Raw genomic sequence first — 23,637 nt, 5'->3', positions numbered from 1 at the left:
TCTCCATCATCACACAGCTCGAGGTTGAGGACATCATCAGAAAAATGAAACCATCCACCTGTGCACTGGATCCTTTTCCTACAGCCTTGGTAAAATCTAACCTCAATGTCTTAAGTCCATTTATTACCAAGATTATTAATAATTCCCTCCAGGCTGGCCATGTTCCTTCATCTCTTAAAACTGCTATCGTCAGACCACTTCTGAAAAAACCTACTTTAGACCCAGATGTTAATGACAACTACAGGCCCATCTCCAACCTCCCATACCTCTCTAAGGTGCTGGAAAAAGTTGTTGCTGCACAGCTTCAGGTCCATTTGGAGCATAACCATCTTTATGAGAAATTTCAGTCTGGTTTCCGCTCAGGACACAGCACAGAAACAGCTTTGGTCAGGGTCACAAACGATCTTTTGATGGCGGCAGATGCTGGTTCCCCATCCCTTCTCATCCTCCTGGACTTAACTGCAGCTTTCGATACGGTTGACCATAACATCCTCCTTCACCGTTTACATTCCACCATTGGTCTCTCTGACTCGGTCCACAACTGTTTTTTTTTTCTTATCTCACTGGGAGAACTGAATATGTTGCGTTAGGAGAAGCTACATCCCTGTCACACAATGTCACCTGCGGTGTCCCTCAAGGCTCTGTGCTCGGACCCACCCTGTTCATACTCTACATACTCCCCCTTGGCCGTCTCATCAACCGGCATGGGATTTCTTTTCACTGCTATGCTGATGACACTCAACTTTACTTTAGGACAAGTTCATCTCCCTCTGCTGACCTCACACCATCCACTTTGATCACTTGCCTGGATGAGATAAAGGCGTGGATGAAGCAAAACTTTCTGCAGCTAAACAGCTCCAAGACTAAAGCTATCCTAGTCGGCACTCCACTTCAGGTCCAGAAGTCCGTTATCACCAGCATTGCTTTCTCTGATCAGGTCATTCCTCTTTCCACTTCAGTCACCAATCTGGGGGTCAGAATGGAATCACAGCTTACTTTTGAAGCGCACATCAAACACCTGTGTAAGACCTCCTTCTTCCACCTCAGAAACATTGCCAAACTTCGTCCCATTCTATCACTGGCTGATGCGGAGAAGCTTGTCCATGCCTTTATCTCCTCCAGGCTGGACTACTGTAATGCGCTCCTTATTGGCATCCCTAGCAAAAATCTCCAGAGGCTGCAGTGTATTCAGAACAGCGCTGCTAGGATCCTCATGAGGGTGCGCAAATACGACCATATCACCCCCATTCTAAAATCACTCCACTGGCTTCCTGTGTCGTTCAGGATCGAGTACAAGATTTCTCTCCTTACCCACCAGTGCATCCATGGTGATGCTCCCTCCTATCTCGAGGAACTCCTCACCACACAAACAGCCACTCGTAACCTCCGCTCTGTTTTGCTGTATCGCCTCAAAACTCCCACAGCCAATCTCCGTACTATGGGGGATCGGGCCTTCTGCTCTGCAGCCCCCAGTCTGTGGAATGCTCTCCCTGACCACCTGCGGACTCCACAGACTATAGATACTTTTAAGCGTGGTCTTAAAACCCACCTTTTTAGCAGAGCTTTTAATTGACTTGCTACTTGTTTAATTTATTTTATTTTATTTTTCAGTTTTATTTATTTATTGTTGTTTGTTGTTGATTATTTTGTTTTTTTAATTCTGTAGCACTTTGAGATTTTGTTTAATATAAAGTGCATTATAAATAAAATGTATTATTATTATTATTATTATTATTATTATTATTATTATTATTATTATTATTATTATTATTATTATTATATGTCCACAGAGCTGCCCTGTGGAGAAAGACTGATCAGTTATTTGTCTGTTTCGGACCCCCTAAGAAGGGGGCCCCAGTATCTAAGCAGAGAATGAGCAAGTGGGTGGTCGAGGCCATCTCACTTGCTTACGAGGCGGCCGGGCAGCCGTCTCCACTGGCTGTCCGGGCGCATTCTACCAGGGGTATGGCTGCTTCTAAAGCACTGTTGTCGGGGGCTTCCCTCCATGATATTTGCAATGCGGCCGGTTGGTCGTCTCCGCTAACCTTCGTCAGGTTCTACGAACTAGACCTGGCATCTACTGTTGGGGCGCAGGTACTCTCGTAACCGTGTGCGCTTTGGCTTCACACATACGAGACACTTGGTCCTATGGCGATGTGGGTGTAAGCGTTCTCACAGCGTTTCGACGCAGCTCGAGTTCCCCGAAAGGGAACGTCTCGGTTACGTATGTAACCCTAGTTGCCTGAGGGAACGAGATGCTGCGTCGCTCTGCCATACTCCCGGCGTGTCCGTGATCACTTACTTCAGACTTTATCAGAAGTTAGTTCCTGTTTGTTTTCACGGACGCGTTATAGCTTCCGGTCGATGACGTCATCATGCCGACGTTCGATCTTTTTTCCGATGGAATGGTTCTACAGGCTCTTCACGACGCATTAACGCAGAGGCGTTCTCACAGCGTTTCGACGCAGCGTCTCTTTCCCTCAGGGAACTAGGGTTACATACGTAACCGAGACGTTTTTCATATCAGACCCCCGTACCCAGCCAAACCCCGTTGCTGCCGCCACGGCCGAAATCTCACTCTGAACTCAGTTCAAAACTTGAGAGCCCTGACTCAGATCAGCAGGATCAAGTCAGTTAGAAATACCAAGAGTTCACTCAAAGCAAGGAGAGTCTGCTTTTAGCTATTATGCCAGCCGCAGTTGGAACCAGCTTCCTGAACAGATCAGATGTGCTCCAACAGTAGCCACATTCAAATCCAGACTGAAAACACATCTGTATAGCTGTGCATTTACTGAATGAGCTCTGAGCACTGTATGTCTGACTGATTGCTCCTTATCTATGCATCATTTTTTAATTTTTTTTTTCTTTATTTAAATTCTTTATTTTCATTTAAGTTTTGGGTTACCTTTGTTCTTTTATCATTTTATTATTTTTAATTATCTTTACAACTGTATACAACTGTTTCTATTTTTATACGTTGTATTCTTTTTCTTATGCATTTGTTATCCCTACTTTAATTCCTTTCAATGTAAAGCACTTTGAATTGCCATTGTTTATGAAATGTGCTATAAAAATAAACTTGCCTTGCCTTGCCTTGAAATACTTACTGAAGATATGATTGCCGATATATTCACTAAAGGACTGAGTAAAGAAAAGTTCACAAGGCTGAGACAGATGGCTGGAGTGAAACCAGTTAATTAATCATTCTGTTTGCGAGTGAGAAGGTGTGTTGGGAAAATACACTCTTACCAGAATAGTTATATTGAGCTTGTGTGTATTTCAGTTAAAGCTGTATAAGTTATACAGCCATGTCATGTGAATACATCCTTAAGATTCATTATATGACCACTAGGTGGAGCTCTAAGCTTACTCCAGGAATTCTGATTGTTATATAGAAGAAGTTTTTTAGCACATGTTTTGAACACGCAGTAAAGTGTGACGCACGTTTTTTTTGTTCTGTGCGTTTTTTCACATGAAACAACTACTTCCAGTCTTTATTAAAACCAACAGTTATCTATCACTATTGGATGCTCCTGTCTCTTTTTGCAGCCCTGACAATTTGGATATGCAGGTATATTAAAGCGGCAGTTGATTTCAGAATCCCCCTTTCAAAACATCAAATTAACATGCAATGCAATAAAATACATATGGTATTTATGATAGAAATATTATTTTAGAATGGGAAAGTACAGCAACTAAGCCAATAGACTGTTACATGTGACAAAACATTTTAAAACTGCATTAGCACATGCAAATTCAGATAGCCTATCAATAAAATTTTGTCTTTTGAGTAAATCTACATTTTTATATTGTGAAATGTATATTATAATGCAAACAACTGCATTTCAGATGCTGAGCACCAGCAGACCCTGGCACATGGCCCTCACATCTTCAAGACCCAGGCCAGAGGAAGGTGAGACTCAACACAAAGCAAAAAATATTTTAGTGACGCACAGATTTATATAAATGTGGAGAATGTAAATCCTATTATATACTGTAATAGACTAGGCTACATTCATTTTATTTTATAAGTTATATAGACCTGAATGGAGAATAACACATTGTGTAAAAAACAAAAACATTATGCCGGGTCTCATTCTTTAAAGTCCCAGTGAACCGGAAGTAGCGAGTGAGATTTCTTCAGTGCTGTGATGCATTTCCAATGCTGCGTTCCACTCCACTTTAAGACACGCACTTGCCAACTTCTCTAAACACTTCCCCTTGGGGGAATCCCCGCCGCCATTTTGAAGTGTGTTCCACTTCGTGAAGTGGACAAGGGAAGTTTATATGGACAGACCCTTGCTCCCTCGATTTTGACCGAGTGAGCGAGTCTACTTCATATGTACACTTCAGGTAGCTTCATATACAACAATGCAACACGATTGGGACGTCACCACATATCGCGTTTAATTTACCCCACCACAAACAACTCTATGATATTTTTAAAAACATTTAAAACAACCCAAACACATACATACATATATATATATATATATATATATATATATATATATATATATATATATATATATATATAGAATGCTGCATTAAACTATTTCGTAAGGAAAAAAAAAAAAAAAAAATCAAATCCATAGTGGATTCCAAGTGATCAAGGGCTTAGGGCGTTCCAGTTCAGTCCATTGCAGAGTTTCCGCCAGTAGTGGGCACTCATGCAATGTAAGCAATGACGCACATGCGAGTGAACGAGACGGAGGGAAGTTTGCGAGTGAAGGGCATGATAAAAACGAACTGGAACACAGCACAAGTGAATATGGAACAGAGGGCTGGAACGCCGTTTCCAGACCGGAAGTAACTTTTCAGATTTTGATTCAAGATTACCACGACAAACTATTTTTTTCTGTGTATTAACTTGCACAGATTATATTGTTCACCCTAAGACTGGTAATATGTAGCCTAGAAATCTTATCTGCCGGTAGTGTCGTCTAGCAACTCTCAATACACTTCTGAGCTGTAATCACCAAACTCTTGTTGGGCCAATCACATCGTGTATAGAGTCGGTGGGCGGGGCCATAACGACGACGGCCGAGTTGCGGTTGCGTGCTTCTAGTAAACACAGAAAGCTTCTGTTACAGTTCAATAACTTCTGTTCAGAAGATGATGGGTAAAAAAAAATTCTGGCGAAAACTGTTACCGAATGGAATCAAACAAAACAATCAGCAGGTCCCTAGAGCAAACAGAACCTGATTTACAGGAACATTAATGCCTTTAGGCATGATTTGTCATTCTTGTCTGTGTTCTTTGTTCTTCACAGGGTAATCTGACGTTTCTAAAGATGAAACCAGTGTTAGGGGTTAACAGCTTATGGCCCAGGACCAGTAGTGAAGAAATGTAGACTGGATTCCAATTAATTAAAAGAAAAATTTACTTAAGAATAGTTTGGGACATTGAATAGTTTCAAAAGCAGAAGCCAGCTTCAAGTCTCACAAGGAGTTCGTAGGCTGCGCTCCGTCTCTCACCGCCTCGTTGCCTCGCCCTATCGTATATATAATTGTCCCAACAGTTATACTGTTTTCTAGGTCTATCCACGTCATTACTGCAATGTGGATGGTTCTGATTGGCACAGTCATGGTAAATTTCCACTCGAGTCAGTTAATCTGATGCACGTTTCCACTGACGTGTCACTTGTTGACGCTTTCACCCCAGAATTAGGCCCGTAGTGACCTTCCAGATCTGGAGCAGGCGCCAGCTTGCCCAGAACAACAAGTCCACCCATCTCTCACTGTGCGTTCACACCGCCGGCGGCGAGAGCGGCAAGCTGGCCGGAAGTCATTCATTTTCAATGGGAGCCCGGCGGCGAGCTCCGGCGAGAGCGGCGCGGCGCGTCTTGGACGATTTGGGCGTCGAGGAGAGTTGAAATCAGCTCAACTTTATGGTAATGAGCTATGACACGGTTCGGCGGCAACAGGCGGCAACCAGTCAGAATGTAGAAGTGCTCCGCTTGAGAGAAATCCAGAGAACGCAGGCCTGTAAACTTTGGTTCCGACCACATTAGTTCCCAAGCAATTTGTAGGAGAGGTTGATCATTGCTGTGCGGGGTTCCCTATCATTTATGACAAGATCATTCATAGTGATGTGTAATTTGTTAAGAAGTCGCGCAACACTATTTTATAGGCGCTAGAACGCTCGTTGTTCAGCGGGTGTGCAATTAATTCTTACTTTCACATTTAAACGATTTCATGAAGTTAATTTATACCCTACTTGTGGTTAGTATATCCATCAACATGCTTGTTTGATTTTCGGCCTCTTTAAATACAGTTTAAAAAAAGAAAAATCATTCGATCTACGTCAGAGCGGCAGCACGTCCACGGAGCTTTCTACAGCGTCGTTGTCAGGGCGGCAAGAGCGAATTTTGACGCTCTCGCCGGCGGCGGTGTGAACGCACGGTTACGGCCGTTTCACACCGCAAGCGTGAGCGGCGCGTGAGCAGCGCATATTTTTTCCGCCGCCCATGTTAATCAATGAGTGCATTCACACCGGGAGCAGGAGCAGCGCGTGAGTGTCAAGCAGGAGCGTCGCGCGAGCAGCAGTGAAGCGGGGGTTTCGGCTGCGAGCCTATTTTTGCTGCGCTGCTGACGCTCCTGACGCTCAATTAAAGTGAAAGCACACTTTTAAAGGGCAAAATAAATATGATTTCACACAAAAAGTGCCTAAAATGCACACAGGAAGCACGTGTAGTGAATTTGAACAGTAACTGGAGTATGTCAGAAAAGAAAACGAAGAATGAAAATATAACAAACTTTCGTTTAGTTTAGTATTTAATATTCAGACAGGTAAAGGCTCTCGGTCTGCAGCTGCAGTCACGGTGTAAAGCGAAAGCACACTTTTGATGGACAAAATAATTATAATATCACAAAAGCGCTCAAAATGCACACAAGAAGCACATGTGGTGTGTTTTAACAATAACTGGAGTATGTAATTAAAGAAAACGAAGAATAAAAATCATCTGTAGAAGATTTAGCCATTTAAACTTGTTTTAATTATTCAGTTTGGGTGAAAGTATTATAAAAAGTAAAGTAAACTAGCCAGAAAATATAATAATTATTTTAGTTTAATACTCAGACAGCTATAGGCTCTAGCGTTGTGGGAGCCGCTGCTGTGACGCTGCACCAACGCTTCCAGTGTGAATACTCTCGCGCAGCTGCAGTCACGATGTAGTTACGCTGAAGTGCTGTTCACGCTTGCGGTGTGAAACAGGCGTTAGGGTGCCCATTGTACACCATTCTGATCTGTAACACACACACAGTGTAACATACACAGTCTCTCCAAGGTTGGAGCTGATTAAGCTCCAGTTCTAACTAGTTCTTACCAAAACATACATGATAGCATGAGCTCTCTTTCAGTGAGAGGGACATACAATAGTACAGGCAATATTCATATTGAGTCTTTAGTGTTTCAGTAAAAGGAAATATAAAATAAATAAAACATAATAAATTAAATGAAAGACAAATCCGTATTTCACATCTGGAAGCCGGGCTAAGTGAGCAAACCCTGTTACTGCACTCCTGACATGTTAGGGGTGTGTGATAACTCAAAAATCCAAACACACAACCTTGTTGCAAGTGTTTAATGACACATATGCATAAATATACACTTTAGAAAACAAGAAACATTAAGCAAAATCATAACTGGATAGAATAATTTTAATAATATAGGAAAGTAAATATTGATTAAGGTTTTGATTATGAAGTTAATTAGAATATAAATATATATACAGGTATATTGAAGCGGCAGTGGGTTTCAGAATCCCCCTTCACCAGGTATTAGCACAGAAATACTACAGGTAATACAATGGAAACCCAGAGAAAATGTGATGATGTCTCCACAGCTGCTCCTGTTTCTTCTCTTTGGTTTTCTTGGACAGTTGATCCTTTTCCTATTTCTGTTGTTGATTCTGCAACAAAAAATGTAAAGAAAACAACATTTCTTCACTGTGATAAGAGTCAACAGATCCATCAGACTGGAACATTACTAGTGAATGCCAAATTTTGAAAATATATAATAATACACCAGTTTTACACACCGTTGATGATCAGCTGTACAGTCTTCTGTTCAGATGAGGGTGTGATGAAGCAGATGTATTTTCCTCCATCACCATATTGTAGATTGGTAAGTTTGAGGGAGAAGTTTCCTCTGTCATATTCATCAGGGAATGTTTCAGCTCTGTTCTTGTACCGCTGGTCCTGTTCTGCTACTGAATCTTCACCCTGGACTATATCATATACAATTTTGCTTCCATTGTGTCTCCAATGTACACCAGTGTCTTGAAGTTTATGAGCATGATCAGTTGAAAAACACGGCAGGACAACAGAACCGCCGATAACAGCCTCTACTGAGACCTGTAGATACACTGAAATCACACAAACTTGAACTATTAACACAATCTGGGGAATGAATTTATCTTTAACATTCTGGTTTTTAGTTCTCACCTTTGTGTATCAGCACTGGTAACACACAGATGAAGTAGAAGCGACTGCAGAAAAAGAACAAAATAAATACATTTCCTATAGTTTCCTCATGCAGTAAAGACTCGCACAGTAATTTATTCAGATCTGTTTAGAAAATGCTTTTTGTTTTGAATTGTTAAACAGAGATCCTCTGGTCTTTATCATTTAATAAATAATTACTGTAATTCATGAAGTTATTATTTCATAATTCCATAAATGTTGAACACATTCATTATTCATCGTACACAAGAAGAAGCATTTCAATTCGGTTAAAAAAGAAAGCACATACAGGCCTCTGCTTTATGCTATCTAAATTTGCATCAGTTTACAACAAATGTAGCAAATGTTTCCATTTATTTCTCCTAATAATATTTTGGATGTTGCATCATTAGCCTGTATGCTAATATCATCTGTAAATGTAACACTTTAGCAGTAAATAATTTTAAAGCTACTGTACTCTACTGGTAAAACCTCAATTCCCTGAATTCACTACAGACAATCAAATAAAACTAATAAGCATTGTGATTCAAGATGTTCATACATCATGCTAATTTCTAACGACTACAGCATAACAAAGTTTAAGCTATTTCCCTGAAAATAAGCCTGTTAGTCATTTATTACTCAATCCAAGTTTAAAATATTACCAAATGTCAAAATGATTTTCCTGTCAATGCTAGTTTAAGTTTAAGTTAAGCGAAGCATTTTAGTACCAAAACTAATCGGGCCAAACACCTAGCCGAGCAACAAGCTACATCTTCAGCGACACAGAGAGAATTACGACACGTTTGTTCAAACTGTGTTCCTTCATACCTGATGATCATGATGTCCGAATTATATTCAAAGAGCCTTGACTAAATCAAAATAATAGTAATTACGTATATTACGATATCTTTGTTTACAAAAAGTCTTCCGTCACTATGAAAAGTCGTCGATATCAAAGACTTCCGGCAATATGAGTGACAAAATAAGAGGACGAAAAAGCAACCTTGATATGGTCAGACATGCATACCAGATATGATATTAAATGTGATCAAATACGCATTAGAGTATATTTAAAACAAAATGTCATTAAAAAAAAAAAAAAAATCGGTTGTTGAATGTGAATGTTTGAACCTTTTTTAATAGCTGTGTTTGAGTCCCTCAATTGCCCTTAGTGTGAAAAGATGGATCTCAAAATCATATCGGTCACTGCTGGAGAGGGTTCAAATATGCAAAAGATGCTGGAAAACTGAAGAATTTGCAGGACCTGGAGGATTGTTCTGAAGAACTTTAGACAGTTTGAGTGCTCAGGACAAACAAGAGACTCAAGAACAACCATCACAAGAAGAAAAAAACAGCCGAGGATCATGCAGGGAATGACACAGTATTAAGAATCAATGGTTCATAAACTTTTAAACGCGGTCATTTTAATAAATTCAGCTTTTATTATTTGTGTGTGTGTGTGTTGTGGAAGTAAACGTCTTTAATGTGAAATATCTTATTCTGGACAGCACTAAATAAAAAAATAACTATAAACTATAAAAATAAAAAATAATTATTTTAAATACAATTTTACCGCACTTTTGGGAGGACCTCACCCAAAAACAATTGAGCTGTTTTTTGGGGAGAGCATTTTTTGGAGGAAAAGTTAATCAAGCAAGTTGGAGCATTGGCCTCGTCGAGACATCCAGTTTAGCGGTGAGTATAACGTCTAATGTCCTTATATCTTTAATTTATTTTAACAACAAATTAACCATGGTTTTGCTACATTCATTTTTGTAAGAGATTTTGGCAATAAATTAAGAAGGTTTAAATTTGCATTTGTTAATTGTAGTAACAAGGTAATTATAGATTTTAAAATAAAATTTGAATATACTAAATTGAAATTTCATTATTAGAATTTTTTTTTATTTAATTACATAATAGTGTACATGTATATTACATTAAAGTGTATTTTAGTTCACATTAAATGTCAGTACATTCAGACACTTACCATATTTCAAAATACATTTAGAAATCGACTAAAGTCCCACTTAAGTGGTTAAAAAAAACCTAATTGCATTTAATATGAACTTAATCTGTGATGCATTTGAAATCAATTACAAATAATATATACTGGTCGAAAACATTACATTTAATTCACACAAGTGTATTTTATGAAATAAGTATATTATTAAAGTATATTTTAGTTTACATTAATTGCTTGTCAGTACATTGAGCAGTACACTTGGACTAAATTTTTTAAAGAGACCAAGCAATTACGAAAACATATAAAGATGTATTTAAGTCCCACTTTAGTTTTTGGGGTTTTTTTGTGAAAAATCACTCAAAATTTCAACTAACTGCATTTAGTATGAACGTAATCTGTGATTCATTTGAAATGAATTACAAATAAAATTTACTTTAGCGGTGAAAACATTACATTTAATTCACACTTAAGTGTGCTCTCAAGTATATTATTTGCGCAATAAGTACTAAAGTGCACTTTTTTTTCACAATGGCAACCCTCAGTTCTGTTCTGTCGCTTGCCAGATGTGATGCAGGGGAACTTTGTCATTAATGTTAGTTTTTATTTGCAGGATTTAGCTTATGCTGTGCCGCTTTTTCTTCACTGTAAAAAACACACACACACACACACACACACACACACAAAAAAAACATTCCCGTCTCTAATTGACAGTTTTCTATTGACTGATCATATCTAAATTTTTCAGTTGGCCAAATTGAATTTGTGGTCAGTCAATAGAACATTTTCATTTGTTTATTACATTGCTCACCACATCAAAGTTCTTAACTAAACGAACACATCCTGGTATGCAGAAGACTTCTTGAATGTATTCTCAGTTTTTCCTCGTTTAATATAAGGTATTTTCACCAAATATCCTGTGCTGGAATTGACTAAAATGTCAACCCTGTTGTCTGTGGCTCAACATATTTCTGATTGAGTCGTCTGATAAAAGTCAATTCACAGAAATTCAGTTTGGCCAACTGAAAAATTTAGATGTGACCAGTTACTAGAAACTTTGGGGTTTTCCTTCTCTTATATGACTAAATAACTCAGAACACATTTCTAAAAGGAGCCCAAATCAAAAGATCTGCCATTACCTTCAAGTTGGAGAGCGCTGTCGATTGGTTAGAGATATCTGGGGCATCCATACCAAGCTCAAAGTCCAGTCCTCTTTGGAGCTCCATGGGTTTTAATATCCAATTTCAGATAATAGATATGATAAAATACCTTTAGCGACGTAGATAAATCGCCACATTCAAAGCTTTGGTTTACTTGCAAAGTTTCAGAATAAAAATTCACCTGTTTTTTTCTGCACCAGTAATCTTCACCAGCGGTCACCTTCATCACCAGTTCAGCAATGAACAAGGATCACCTTTTGTATCGCTTTCAGAAGCAAACTCCTACTTGTCATTGTCATAAAAAATTCCATTTAAAAAAAACATTAAACATGTATCATCCTACAGTGCATGAACTTCAAAGCAATAACCGAAAAGCGCGCAAATTCCTACGCAAATGGTTTTACCTCAGGCTGCAAAAGCGCTAACAGGATGCCTGCAAATGTGGTACGCCTATGACAGTGAACCAGTTTTGCAACAGAAGCATAAGGGGAGAAATGAAAGTGAAAATGCACTGCACTTACCAGAGTATATATATATATAAATATATGAATTTAACTTCATTTATATTTGATGATCTTTACACATTTATTGAACTGAACTGAGTCAACACTGAACTGATTTCACATGAATAACGACACTATTTAGAGCTGCTTTACAACATATTTGAACTCTTGCTTCATTATTTTCATTTTTATCACTGTAAAGCTGCTTTGAAACAATCTGTATTATTTAAAGCGCTATATGCATAAAGGTGATTTGACTTAAAGGGGACCTATTTTGCCAATTTTTACAAGATTACAAGTGTCCCCACCCAGAATGTGTCTGTGAAGTTTTAGCTTAAAATACCTCGCAGATCATTCATAACCAGTGTTGGGAGTAACGCATTACAAAAGTAATACATTACAGTAACTTATTACTTTTTGCTGTAACGCAGTAATGTAAGGCATTACTAATCAATTTTCAGTAATATTTTACTCGGTACATTTCCAATAACGCTTGCGTTACCCCCCCCCCCCCCCCCCAAAAAAAAATACAATAAAACGAAAAAGGAAAAAGGTGTGATACATTAACGCATGAAAAATGCAAGTTATTACCTGTTCGTGGTCAGTCAATAGCCGCGTGTGGTGTCCAGGTTAGTAATTAAATACTAAATGACAGCTTCTGATATATTTTTGTATAGCGATTTACTTCATTTTCCTTTAATTCAGTACTTCAATTCATCTCCCTCTTGCTGGTGTACGTTTGGATATTGTGTGACATAGTCCAGTGAAGGCGTACGTGTTTATTGCGGATTTTACAGAAGTGCCGAGGCATGATTTCAGCCGCTGTGCTCGCGCTGGCCAGTGGAAAAGTGGCTAAAGAAGGTTTAAAGGCTCTGTCGTCGAAGAACGGACGAGAGACGAGGCGCGCGCTGCTGAGCTAAACTATAGGCCTAATACCTAAACAACACTTGGGTGAAGATGACAGAATAAGACTATTGCACACCGTGACACCATCGTTTAGATTTTTATAGTAATACAGTAATTTAGTTCAGTTAGAGAACAGGCCGTTCAAATAAAAACGGAAGCATGATCCGAAGGTCTGATCTTGACAGGTGATCGCAGAAGATTTGGTTTCAAAGTGAAATGTAAAAGCGCCTATTAAAGGGGGTTTGTCAATGTGTTGTGTATTTCATTAAGAATAATATTCTAATATTATAAACCGAAACTAAAATCTGCTTGTCCGCACAGAGCACGCATTTACTTACGAGCTGTCATTCACGGTGTGCGCGCACTGGCACGTTTTCAGTTCATATGGAAGCTTAACTTTTATAGGAATTAATAGGGCTTGGGCGTCATGACGTCATTACTTGGCGTGGCGGCCATGTTGATGGCATCCTTTACTACTACTCGGACTACTGCGCACTGTTTATAGACGTACTCCCTCTCAGTCGTGTGTCTTAATTTGATTATTTTGGCGTTATTTCAACTATGGTAAACCGTTGCTGCATTTTGGGGTGGAACAGCGCAACACATAATCACCATGGGAAATGTCGAAAATGGATTAACTTTCCACCGCTTTCATGCTTGGAGGCGCAACCACGGACAAGAAGTAATAACAGTACGATGTGCAAAAAGCAAGAATTGTCACACAATCAGATGTTTTTTTAGTGTTTATTTGCAAGTAGTGCAACCTGAGAACACAGAAATGTGGAATGCTTCAAGGTAAAAGGTTACAAATAAAAAATGAACACAGAAAACGGAGTGCAAGTTGTTGCACTTTATATAACGGAGTGCACTTTATATAACAATAATAAATACACTTTTTTAAAAAATAAATTCTTTCAATACTATATAAGCAAATAAATAGGTATCTATAAAATAACAACAAAAGACACAGAAAATGGAAGTGCAAATTATAAATATAGTAAACAATAACATTGCAATAACAAATAAAAACGGAGGCAGAGCAATTTCTTATATAATAAAAATAATAATATATACGTTTCGGTTAGACTTTATTTCGATAGTCCACTTTAAACATTCTACTATGTACGTTTTCAACAGCATGTCAACTAACACTAATTAGAGTATTAACTATACTGTTAGTAGACTGGTAGGTTATGGTTTTATGTGTTGGGGTTCGGGTTAGTAGAATAAGTTGAATTGTAGTTGCAAAGTTACTTATAGTCAGTAGAATGTCTGTTGGGGACCAACAAAATAAAGTTTTCGTCGTCATCGGTGCTCCGCTCTTTCTTTGGAAACTCATGTGGATCCAAAACTTTAATAGTTCCGATTTTGTCTCTATAGCGGTCCCTGCCTTCCCTATTTAACGTATCCCGGTAAATTCCATATCCCTTTCAGGATTTTAACATGTTTTTTCTTTCTCCCAACTCAGCTTCTCCTCATTCGACTTGCTGTATGTTTACATTCGCGAGGCCATCAACATGGCCGCGACGTCCCAGAATGCACCGCGGTGCCCAAGCCCTATTGAAAGCACTCGCTTTGCCTCTGCTCCCGTTATTAATGACCAAGCGGCAGTGCGCATGCTCCTTTCGGTTAGATAGAATAGTAATGTAAAAGCCCAGATACCGGTGATGTCATCACACTTTGATTAACCGGTGGGAAAATGTCCCCACCGTCTCATCCCTACTGTACATTCGTGAGATGGATGCGCATTGCTTAGTTTATCAGAGATAAGGACAAGAACGTAGGCTAGTCAAATGCAGTCAAATGCAACCTTTTCCTAAAACCGAAATAACTATCTCGCAACAATAAGAAAAGAACAAATGCGCATATTGTCATAACTTAAGAGTTTACACAGTTCTGTTGTGTCTATGAACAGAAGCTATTCCCAGATATTGCCAGATAATCACTTTACCTCTAAAATAATACTTATAACAGAGTTGGATCGTCATGATTTCTTGCATTGTCTTGAGCATTCACTTCTTTGCCAGTTCTCTACTGTTAGTCTGGATGGCCCATGTCATTAGTCTTCATCATATCGCCTTCTACTGGATGTAAAATGCTCTCTGCCTACATTTTAGAATGTTAAGAGCTACTTCTGTAGTTATTTTGGTGAAAGTAACTCAAAAGTAATACAGGAGTAATGTAACGCATTACAATTCTGAGACAGTAATATTGTAATGTAATGAATTACTTTTAAATAGCAGTAATAAGTAATCTATAATATATTACAGTTTGGAAGTAACTTGCACAACACTGTTCATAAATCCATGTTATAAATGACTACAGTCAAGAGCATACTGTTTTCGTGCATGTGCCTTTAAAGGACACCTATTATGTAAAATTCACTTTTAAATGGGGTTTGAACATGTTGGCAGTGTGTGTACACAACCACCCTATAATGGTAAAAAGCCAACCACTCTTTTTTTTTTATATCCCATAAATTATAAGCATCCCGCCATGTTTATTTCCTCTCCAGAGCATTAACAGCAGCATTCAAGTAGGACATTTGTTTTTTAAAAAGCTACCAAAGTTCATTCAGTCAAGAGCAGTGAGTGATTTTCTGTTGATCTTTTATTATTTGATTTATACTAACAGCAGCAGCAGTACTTTATATTACACTGCTTTCACTTTAATACACAGATCTAATATACACATGAGATTTACAGATCTAATATACACATGAGATTTACAGATCTAATATACACATGAGATTTCTGTACTTGCTGCACACGTGCACAGACATAAGCAACTGTTTTCATGTGAACTTTGTGTGTTTCTGACATAACCTTGTGTGCATTTGACAGTTTAATCGCAATAACACAAGAGAGTTTAATACTCACAGATGCACAGTTGACGTACAAAAAACTGTGTATAAGGAGATAAAAATGGATATAGGAAATAAGACGTGAAGCATCAGCAGGAAGAATGGGGAATGAAATTGTGGGATCCTGACACTCAGGCCCTGTCCACATGAACACGGGTATTTTCAAAACCGCAGCTTTTTCTTTGATCCGGACACTGAAAGCAAACTTTTTTGAAAACTTCTGCCAGGGTGAAGACTTTTAGTCTAGGTCCGAAGGTCCGGTTGCAGTGTTGTCGTGTGGACGGTGAAACTGGGGATTTTGGCATGTTGCAAAAGAACCGGCAATAACATTTTTGCCAGGCTTTTTTTTTTTTTTGGCCAACATGGCTTTACGCTTAGGGTTATATTGCCACCTGTTGGTTTGGCATGCTCATGACAAAGTAGCCTGATTTGCGTTTTCATGTGGATGCAATTTTTTTTTTTTTTTTACGGAGGGAAAAACTCCTGTGTTTTATAAAATTCCCATGTACTTGTGGACTAGGCCTCAGTATGCCTACCTGTAAAGTAAACATTTTATCAGTGGTAAGTCAAATATCCAAATGTCAGTAATATATTTTAGCATATCTTGTCACCGATTATGTTCCCCACGGGTGGGCATAGTTCTCAGAGTAACATGACATGTTGCGTGTCAATTGCCTGTATTCACTTTTGTGTCCTTAAACGCTCGTTTTTTTTTTTTTTTTTGGTCAACAGCTTATAGAAACTTCACCCTGTCATATACCAGCTTTTAGACGTTGTTCTGTTTTTTGTTATAAGTCAGAAATGACAAGGAGACCAGTTGTGGTTTTCAGATTATGACGTGTGTAGCTCAAGCGGAAACATCCCCCAGTTTCTGTTGAAGCCCATATGGAAACAACTTAAACTGCAATTCCTCGACTGGCCACTACAGAGAAGCTCCAGAAGTGAGCAGAATCTCATTGAGCCCGATGTTAAAATGCCCAACATCACAGCAGAAAAAAACATGTTTGCAGCCTGGGACAAATTGTGGTTTTGGTCTATACGGCTAATTTTGACCTTCATGACAACTGTGAGGGGGTGAATTTTTTAACTAATTTATTTACATTATATAAAGCGCACTTCTGAAGCACACACACAGACAACTGACTGTCAGACGTCAAGTCTCATGAGAAACTTATCTTTCACATTTTTTGTTGTGTTGATACTGGAGTGGGGGTTCAGGTCACGTGACTTGCCACTGGCTGACAAACTGGCAACCATTAATTTTTGGCAGATTTTGTGTTTTGTGTTCAGCTTTGGCCCTTCTTAATGTATGCAATAAATGCCACAAAATAGGAAGTTGTTGTAACACAACTGGTCTGCCCCAGACTTCAGGTGTTTGAGAAGAGCCCTGCCCTGAACACATCTAAACAACTATATTCAGTTTTGTAATAGCGCCACCCACTGGCAACAGGAAGTGATGTGTTTAACACTGCGACGCACTACTTGCAACATACTAAACATGCTAGAAACATTTTAAAACATGCTAGTAACATTTAGCTAAGTGATAAAGCATGCCATGATCATCATGAACAGGAAGTTATTGTAACTCAAGCATACAATGTCTAAGCTGCCTTAAACATCACATGTTTGATAAGTGTATGGTGACTAAACGTCCTGTTTTCCCAGGACATTGACATTTTGGTTATACATAGTATTTTGTAATATAACAATTTTATATCCATAGAGGAGGATATAAATCTACTGAAATGAATAAGGCATCTTTGAGTAAACTTTGAGGATCATTTGAGTATCTCATTGCCGGGTCAAGTTTTCTTGTTTTTGGTAATCAAAATATAGTCACCCCAGATAAGTGCCCTTTCCTGAAGACATCTATCTACACAATTGAGTTGTGAGTTGAGTTGCCACAATATAGTCATAATGACACCAGCTGAAAGCAGGAATGCTTAAATGCATATTGTCCACAGTGCTCTGTTTTCCTAAAGCCATTGGGTATCGTGGCATGGGTGTTAGGATTTGAGCGAGTTTGAAGAGAACCAAATTGTGATAGCTAGATAACATCTCCATACTGCTACTTGGGCTATGCTGATGCACGTAAAAACATTCTGCACTGTACAGTGGTGATGTGTCACTCTGAGTTATCAAAAAATGGCCTGCAGAGGGCAGCAATGGAGCTTGTATATAAAAATATAAGCAAATATCTAAAATGAAATATAACATAAACTGTTATTACTGGTCAAATGTACAGCTGACCTAAGCAGTATTGTTTTCTGTGTTACTGATTGTACATAATGTATTTTTACAATAAAAATTCCATTAAAAATGCTTTTATAAATGAGAATTTTCAAAATATGTTAGTAATGAAGAAACTTGCCTTTTAAATATATGTTTCTATTATCATAGACATGCTGTAAGTTCTACTCATATTATTGATACATTAGATGTACAACAACAAACACACAGTCTGGAACAACATCAACAACTAAATAGATGATTTAGTAAAATGAGTAAATTATAGTAAATCAGTGATTAATTGAAGCAGCAATTTATACCAATAAAAAATATCTTGTCTGATCTTCTTTATAGAATCATAATTGAATCAAATTTGTATGTGTACTACTATCCTTAAAAATGTGGATTGTTGAAAGATTTGCAGCCATATACCACATAAATGAATCATAATCAAAAGATTAAGGTTTTTGTAATAATTTCAGGAGCCTTAAAGGGGCTAAAGGTCTAGAATTCAGAAAGTCTTGTTCTTAGCGATAAGACCATAGACTGTAAAAAAAATATGGAGGTAGTGTCCGTGACGTCACCCATGGGATTCTGATGAGCCGTTCTGAAGCTTAAAGTAGGGGCGAGCTGGGCGTCGCCATCTTGCGAGCGAGTCATCGCGTGACACTCCCGGATAACAGAAAATGGGCAAAAAGGCGAGATGTGGGTGGAGCTTAGGTGACGCAATGACAATAGACGGCAGATAAATGGCTATCCACCTGTAACCACGCCCTTAATTATGCAGAACTTTAAGGCTTTTATAACGTAAACAAATGAGTTATAAAATAATTCACCCCCCTCACAGTTGTCATGAAGGTCAAAATTAGCCGTATAGACCAAAACCACAATTTGTACCAGGCTGTACACATGTCTTTTTCTGCTGTAAAGTTGGAAATTTTTATCATCGGGCTCAATGAGATTCTGCTCCCTTCTGGAGCTTGGTCCTAGTGGCCAGTCGAGGAATTGCACTTTGCATTACTTCCGTATTGGCTTCAAGAGAGAACTTTGGATTGCCGCTTGGATAAGACTTATTATTCGTGTACAGACTCCATGATATGAGCAAGCCTTGGCCATCAGTGACATAATGAACAAGAGACTGAACGTGATGCAAGGCTCTGATATACTCATGGCAAAGTTATTTTGATCTTTGCTTAGAAGTAAGCAGAAGTTAGAAATACCTTTGCAGTGATATATTGTTTACAAACATTCTGACACAGTCCACGTTGATGAGAGCAATCTTTAAATGAATCTGTAAATATGTGCTGCACTTTTTCCTCTCAATAACAAAATAAACACAACAAATATGACAGCATTGAGAAAACATCTTGGTTACTACCCTCGTTCCCTGGTGGAGGGAATGAAGAGATTGTGTCGAAATAGACACCAGGTGTCCCTCTTGGGAGCCCAAACACCTCTGACATGTTCATAAAAGGCCAATGAAATTGATGAGTGAAGTTTGCGCGCATGCTTTACTCAGTTAGCTTTCTGCTGAGGAGACAAGATGACATAAATATGACAGCTCCATAAACAACTAATTAACATTAATTTACTCACTTACATTTTAGATGCAATATTTAGTGTTTTTGTTCTATTTCAGCAGTGAAAATCGTTCACAGCAGACCTGTAACACGTCTCACTCATAGCAACAACTGTGAAAGAATAAGCGTTTGAATGAATTGTTTGAATGAACGACTCAGTGACTCACTCATTAAGACGTCACCTGCTGCCTCCTACTGGAGGTTTAGTTTCATGTTTGCACATTCTTTCCAACATTTCTTTTCGTCACATGTAATGAAGCTTGCTTATTAGTGAAATTATTAATAATCACGGAATGGTAATTATTGACTTTAGCCTGGATTGATGGCTCTCAATATCACAATATATATCGTTGGGGGGAAAATATCGCAATGTATATTTTTTCCAATATCGTGCAGCCCTAGTGCCGTGTCTTTCTCCTATCATAAACTTTTGGAGGAAGGAAAGCACTTCATGACTTTCTCAGTAGTTTGGCATTAAGCCAGTGCTGAAGCGGTCTCATGCATCAACCCGAATGACGTTACCACAGCCGAGGATGCCATATGCCCAAGGAGCCTCTGAGATTATTTACATAAGATTATATACAAGCAGTTCAGCACTAAATGAGCATGGTCTTAAAGACGTGCTTTCATTGCGACCGAGTCCTACTCAACAACAAGAAAATACTCTGCAAAGGGGAGAGCTTGCTCTTCTCGCAGTTGACCTGAAGTTCCAGTCGAGCTAGGTGATTGAGAACAATGTCCCTGTGTGCAAACAACAACTATCGAGAGTGACCTAGGTAGTTGAGGTTTTTAAGATGCGAATGCCCACTTCCCTCAAGGGGGCAAGGGAAGCCTCTATCATTTTGGTAAAGAAGCGATGAGACAGGGACAACCCGAAAGGGAGGACCTTGTACTGATATGCCTACCCTTGGAAGGTGAACCGTAGAAACAGTCTGTACCAAGGAAGGATTGAGACATAAAAGTATGCATCCTTCAGGTCTTTTTCCGCATACCAATCCTGATATCTGACATGTTATCATGTGTTTCTGGGTAAGCATCCCTGAACAGGAGCCTGTGAAGAGCCCGAGAAGCCAGCATGATGGGCTGGAAAGCGGTATCAGCAGCCTCAATCCAACCACAACAGGCGTACATGGGATAGAGTTCAACGCCCTGAGTGTGTGTGAAACCCGGAGAAACAGGAAATTGCTCTTTTGCTGATCATTTGGTAGCTGTCTGCCTGATGGCATTTGGGAGAGAGGCTCGACCTCAAGCCTGGGGCGAGCAGGTCAGCGGCTTCCTCTCCTCCTCTGGGTCACCGGTCTGATGTCTGCTTCAAAGCTTTATGTGGGTTCTTAGTAGCCTGTGGACCCGGCTTGTGGTGCCACATTTTTGCAAGATGTTCATTGTCCAGGCCTGGCTGCCGGCCTGGGCTATTGTGGGGCTGGAGCAGCCTTCACAAGGGGCGCTCTCAGCGCCAGGCAGGCAGGTTTGCTGCCTTGGGAGGTGAAGAGATGGGACCTGATATGCGCTGAGGCAGGATGTGTTTAAACCACCCATGTCAGTTCTTTCAGCGTCTTGGCCTGGTAAACCTGCAGGATGGTCATGGTGTGAAGAGCGGAAGCAGCTTGTCCATAAACATTGTAAGCCCTCGCCATAAGGGACAAGGAAAATTTATATTCCCTGAGTGGGAGTCTCGACTATGAGGACTGCCAAGTGGGGATGTTTTGCGTGCATAGATGCTCCACAATCGCTCTCTCCACCTGAAGGACCTCCAAGTACTACATCACCGTACTGCCATCAAGAGTGGTAAGGAATAAGGAGCATGTATATCATGTCCTGGCAGGGAAAAAAGGCTAATGTGCAGAGTAGATTGGTATGCAGTAGGAGTCAGTGTGTTTTCAGTAGTTTTTATCATTTTTAACTTAACATTGTCATGGAAAATGATTGTGTTTGTGGAGGTTGCACAAACTTCAGCCTGCCAGGACATCGAGTCTAAAGGTTTCCTAACAAGAAAAAGTATGGTGTTATATCTTACGCGCCTGGGGACGTTTTGTGCAAGTGAAGAGATGGGACTTTTACTGCAACTGCTGCGAAAAACACGGCGGTGTGTGGCATTCACTTTAGATCGGAGGATTATCATCCCGGCGATATGATGGAGTTCAACATTGTAATACTCAGTAAAGGATGTTATTAGAATAAACATCCACATGCTATGCTTCTTCACCGTTGTTTTTACGTAAATCAATTGCATACAGTCTCACAGTTTAAAATTCTGTAAACTTTCTGTGCTGGTAATGTAAATATTTTTACAATTAAATTAAGTACTTTTATATTAAAAACTAGTTCCCACATTTTTGTATCTATACACTGACTCACTGGGGGCTCTAACCTGCAATATGCCCTTGTATTTCACTGCAAAGCGATTTTCAAATGTCCTTCGGTCACTCGGTCGCTCCAGCTCCACCTCTGCCCTCCAGATCCCCTGATTGTGAATACCCCACATGTGAAGTTGCACATGGAACCATACTGGGACCTATAATATTCCTAGCACTGATCAACAGTGCTCTTCGGGATAAAATAGACCACTGGAAATGAATGACACAACAATTGTGCACAGGCCCTCAACTACCCTCTACCCTCCAACAGACATCGAATGGTCTTGATGTTTGGGTAGAGGAGCACAAAATGAAACTCAACCAAACGAGATGCTAGGTTTTACATGTTTCTAGGCCATCACTTTATATTGATCAATCTTTGAAGTCTGACAGAGTTAAAGTTCTGGGGGTCATCATACAGAGTGACTTCAAATGGGGTGGTCAAGTGGCTCACACGCTGACCTCGGCCAATAGAAAGCTTTTTGCTCTAATTAAAGGAACTTACCATCTATAGGGCACATACATATGTGTGCCCTGTACTGGAACCCACATTTCCTGTTAGTCACAGTTCTTTGACTGCAGATCAAGTTAAAAGACTGTAGGAGAGTATAGAAATCTTCTAAAGATTTCATTACTCGTGTCAATCACAGTGCTGATCACCTACACAATGCAACAACTAATACGCCCCTTAAACCTACCCAGATTTATTGTTTGGCATTTTGCCTTTATTAAGATAGGACAGTAGACATGAAGCAAAGTGGGACAGAGAGAACGGCACATTTAAAATAATTTTAAATGGATTTTTAAAAGTGTTTTCAATAGCTATTTTATTGCAGATGCACATAAAAACTTTTTTTTTGTTTTCTGTACAGTGGTAATACGCCAATCAGAATGGCCAACAGAGGGCAGCAGAGGATCTGTGACATAAAGGGGGGAAAAACAGCAAATGTCTAAAATACAACTGCAACTGTTTTTACTGATAAAATTTACAGTTAATCATATAAACGTTGTAATAGTGAACAGTGTTATAAAACATAAAGCACTTTTCCATTTAAAAAAAGCTTTTTTTATGGGTGATCATTTCTGAATTATGTCAATACTGACCCAGCTTTTGAAATAAACTTTTTAGTTTTTCTACTATAGACTTGATATGCTCTACCTCATTTGGAGATACTTTAGATGCAGAACCAGAAACATTCCCATTCATGTAATCTTTTTTATTTTATTTATAATTTTTATCTGATCAAACACAATCTGGAACATCAACAATACATATATGGATGATTTAGTAAAATAAGTCAATAAGCAAATCAGTTATTAATCAATAAATCAGCCATTTCTATCAATAAAAACAGATATTAGTGACAGATTGGCATATTGACAGCTTGTCTGATTGTCCGACGATGTTGTAGAATCATAATTTGAGCAGATTTGTATCTTGAAACCTTTCTTGGAATGAACTTCTTCCAGAGAAGAGTATTACGGTAATAAAAAAATGGCTTCATCTGACACCAGCTTAAACTTTAGCTGGATTTACGTCATGTTCAGGAGAATAGAGAACAAAAGCTTTCTGATTTACACATGTTTATAACCAAACTAAATATTTCTATACTGATCTATACAATGTACAGT

General features: G+C 39.0%; 1 protein-coding gene across 4 annotated transcripts in view; it reads right to left on the bottom strand.

Moving 5' to 3' along the window:
• The window catches only part of LOC137040512 (sodium channel subunit beta-4-like), a 503,850-nt gene extending 491,855 nt beyond the window's left edge, over window positions 1-11,995 (bottom strand). Inside the window, exons 1-6 of one of the 4 annotated variants that reach the window (XR_010897913.1) lie at window positions 11,975-11,995; window positions 11,752-11,852; window positions 11,550-11,630; window positions 8,448-8,491; window positions 8,042-8,368; window positions 7,583-7,912 (exon numbers count right to left, since the gene is read on the bottom strand). Coding sequence is in view for 2 of the 4 variants with exons in the window: in XM_067416182.1 (XP_067272283.1) it covers window positions 8,448-8,491; window positions 11,550-11,634; window positions 11,753-11,796 (173 nt within the window). In the remaining 2 variants the exon portion in view is untranslated. The other 3 variants (XR_010897916.1, XM_067416183.1, XM_067416182.1) reach the window with 3 other exon arrangements.
• Window positions 11,996-23,637: the final 11,642 nt, after the last annotated feature.

This window comes from Pseudorasbora parva, chromosome 14, assembly GCF_024679245.1.
Source record: "Pseudorasbora parva isolate DD20220531a chromosome 14, ASM2467924v1, whole genome shotgun sequence".
NCBI lineage: Eukaryota > Metazoa > Chordata > Actinopteri > Cypriniformes > Gobionidae > Pseudorasbora > Pseudorasbora parva.
This window is presented reverse-complemented; position numbering and strand designations above follow the sequence as displayed.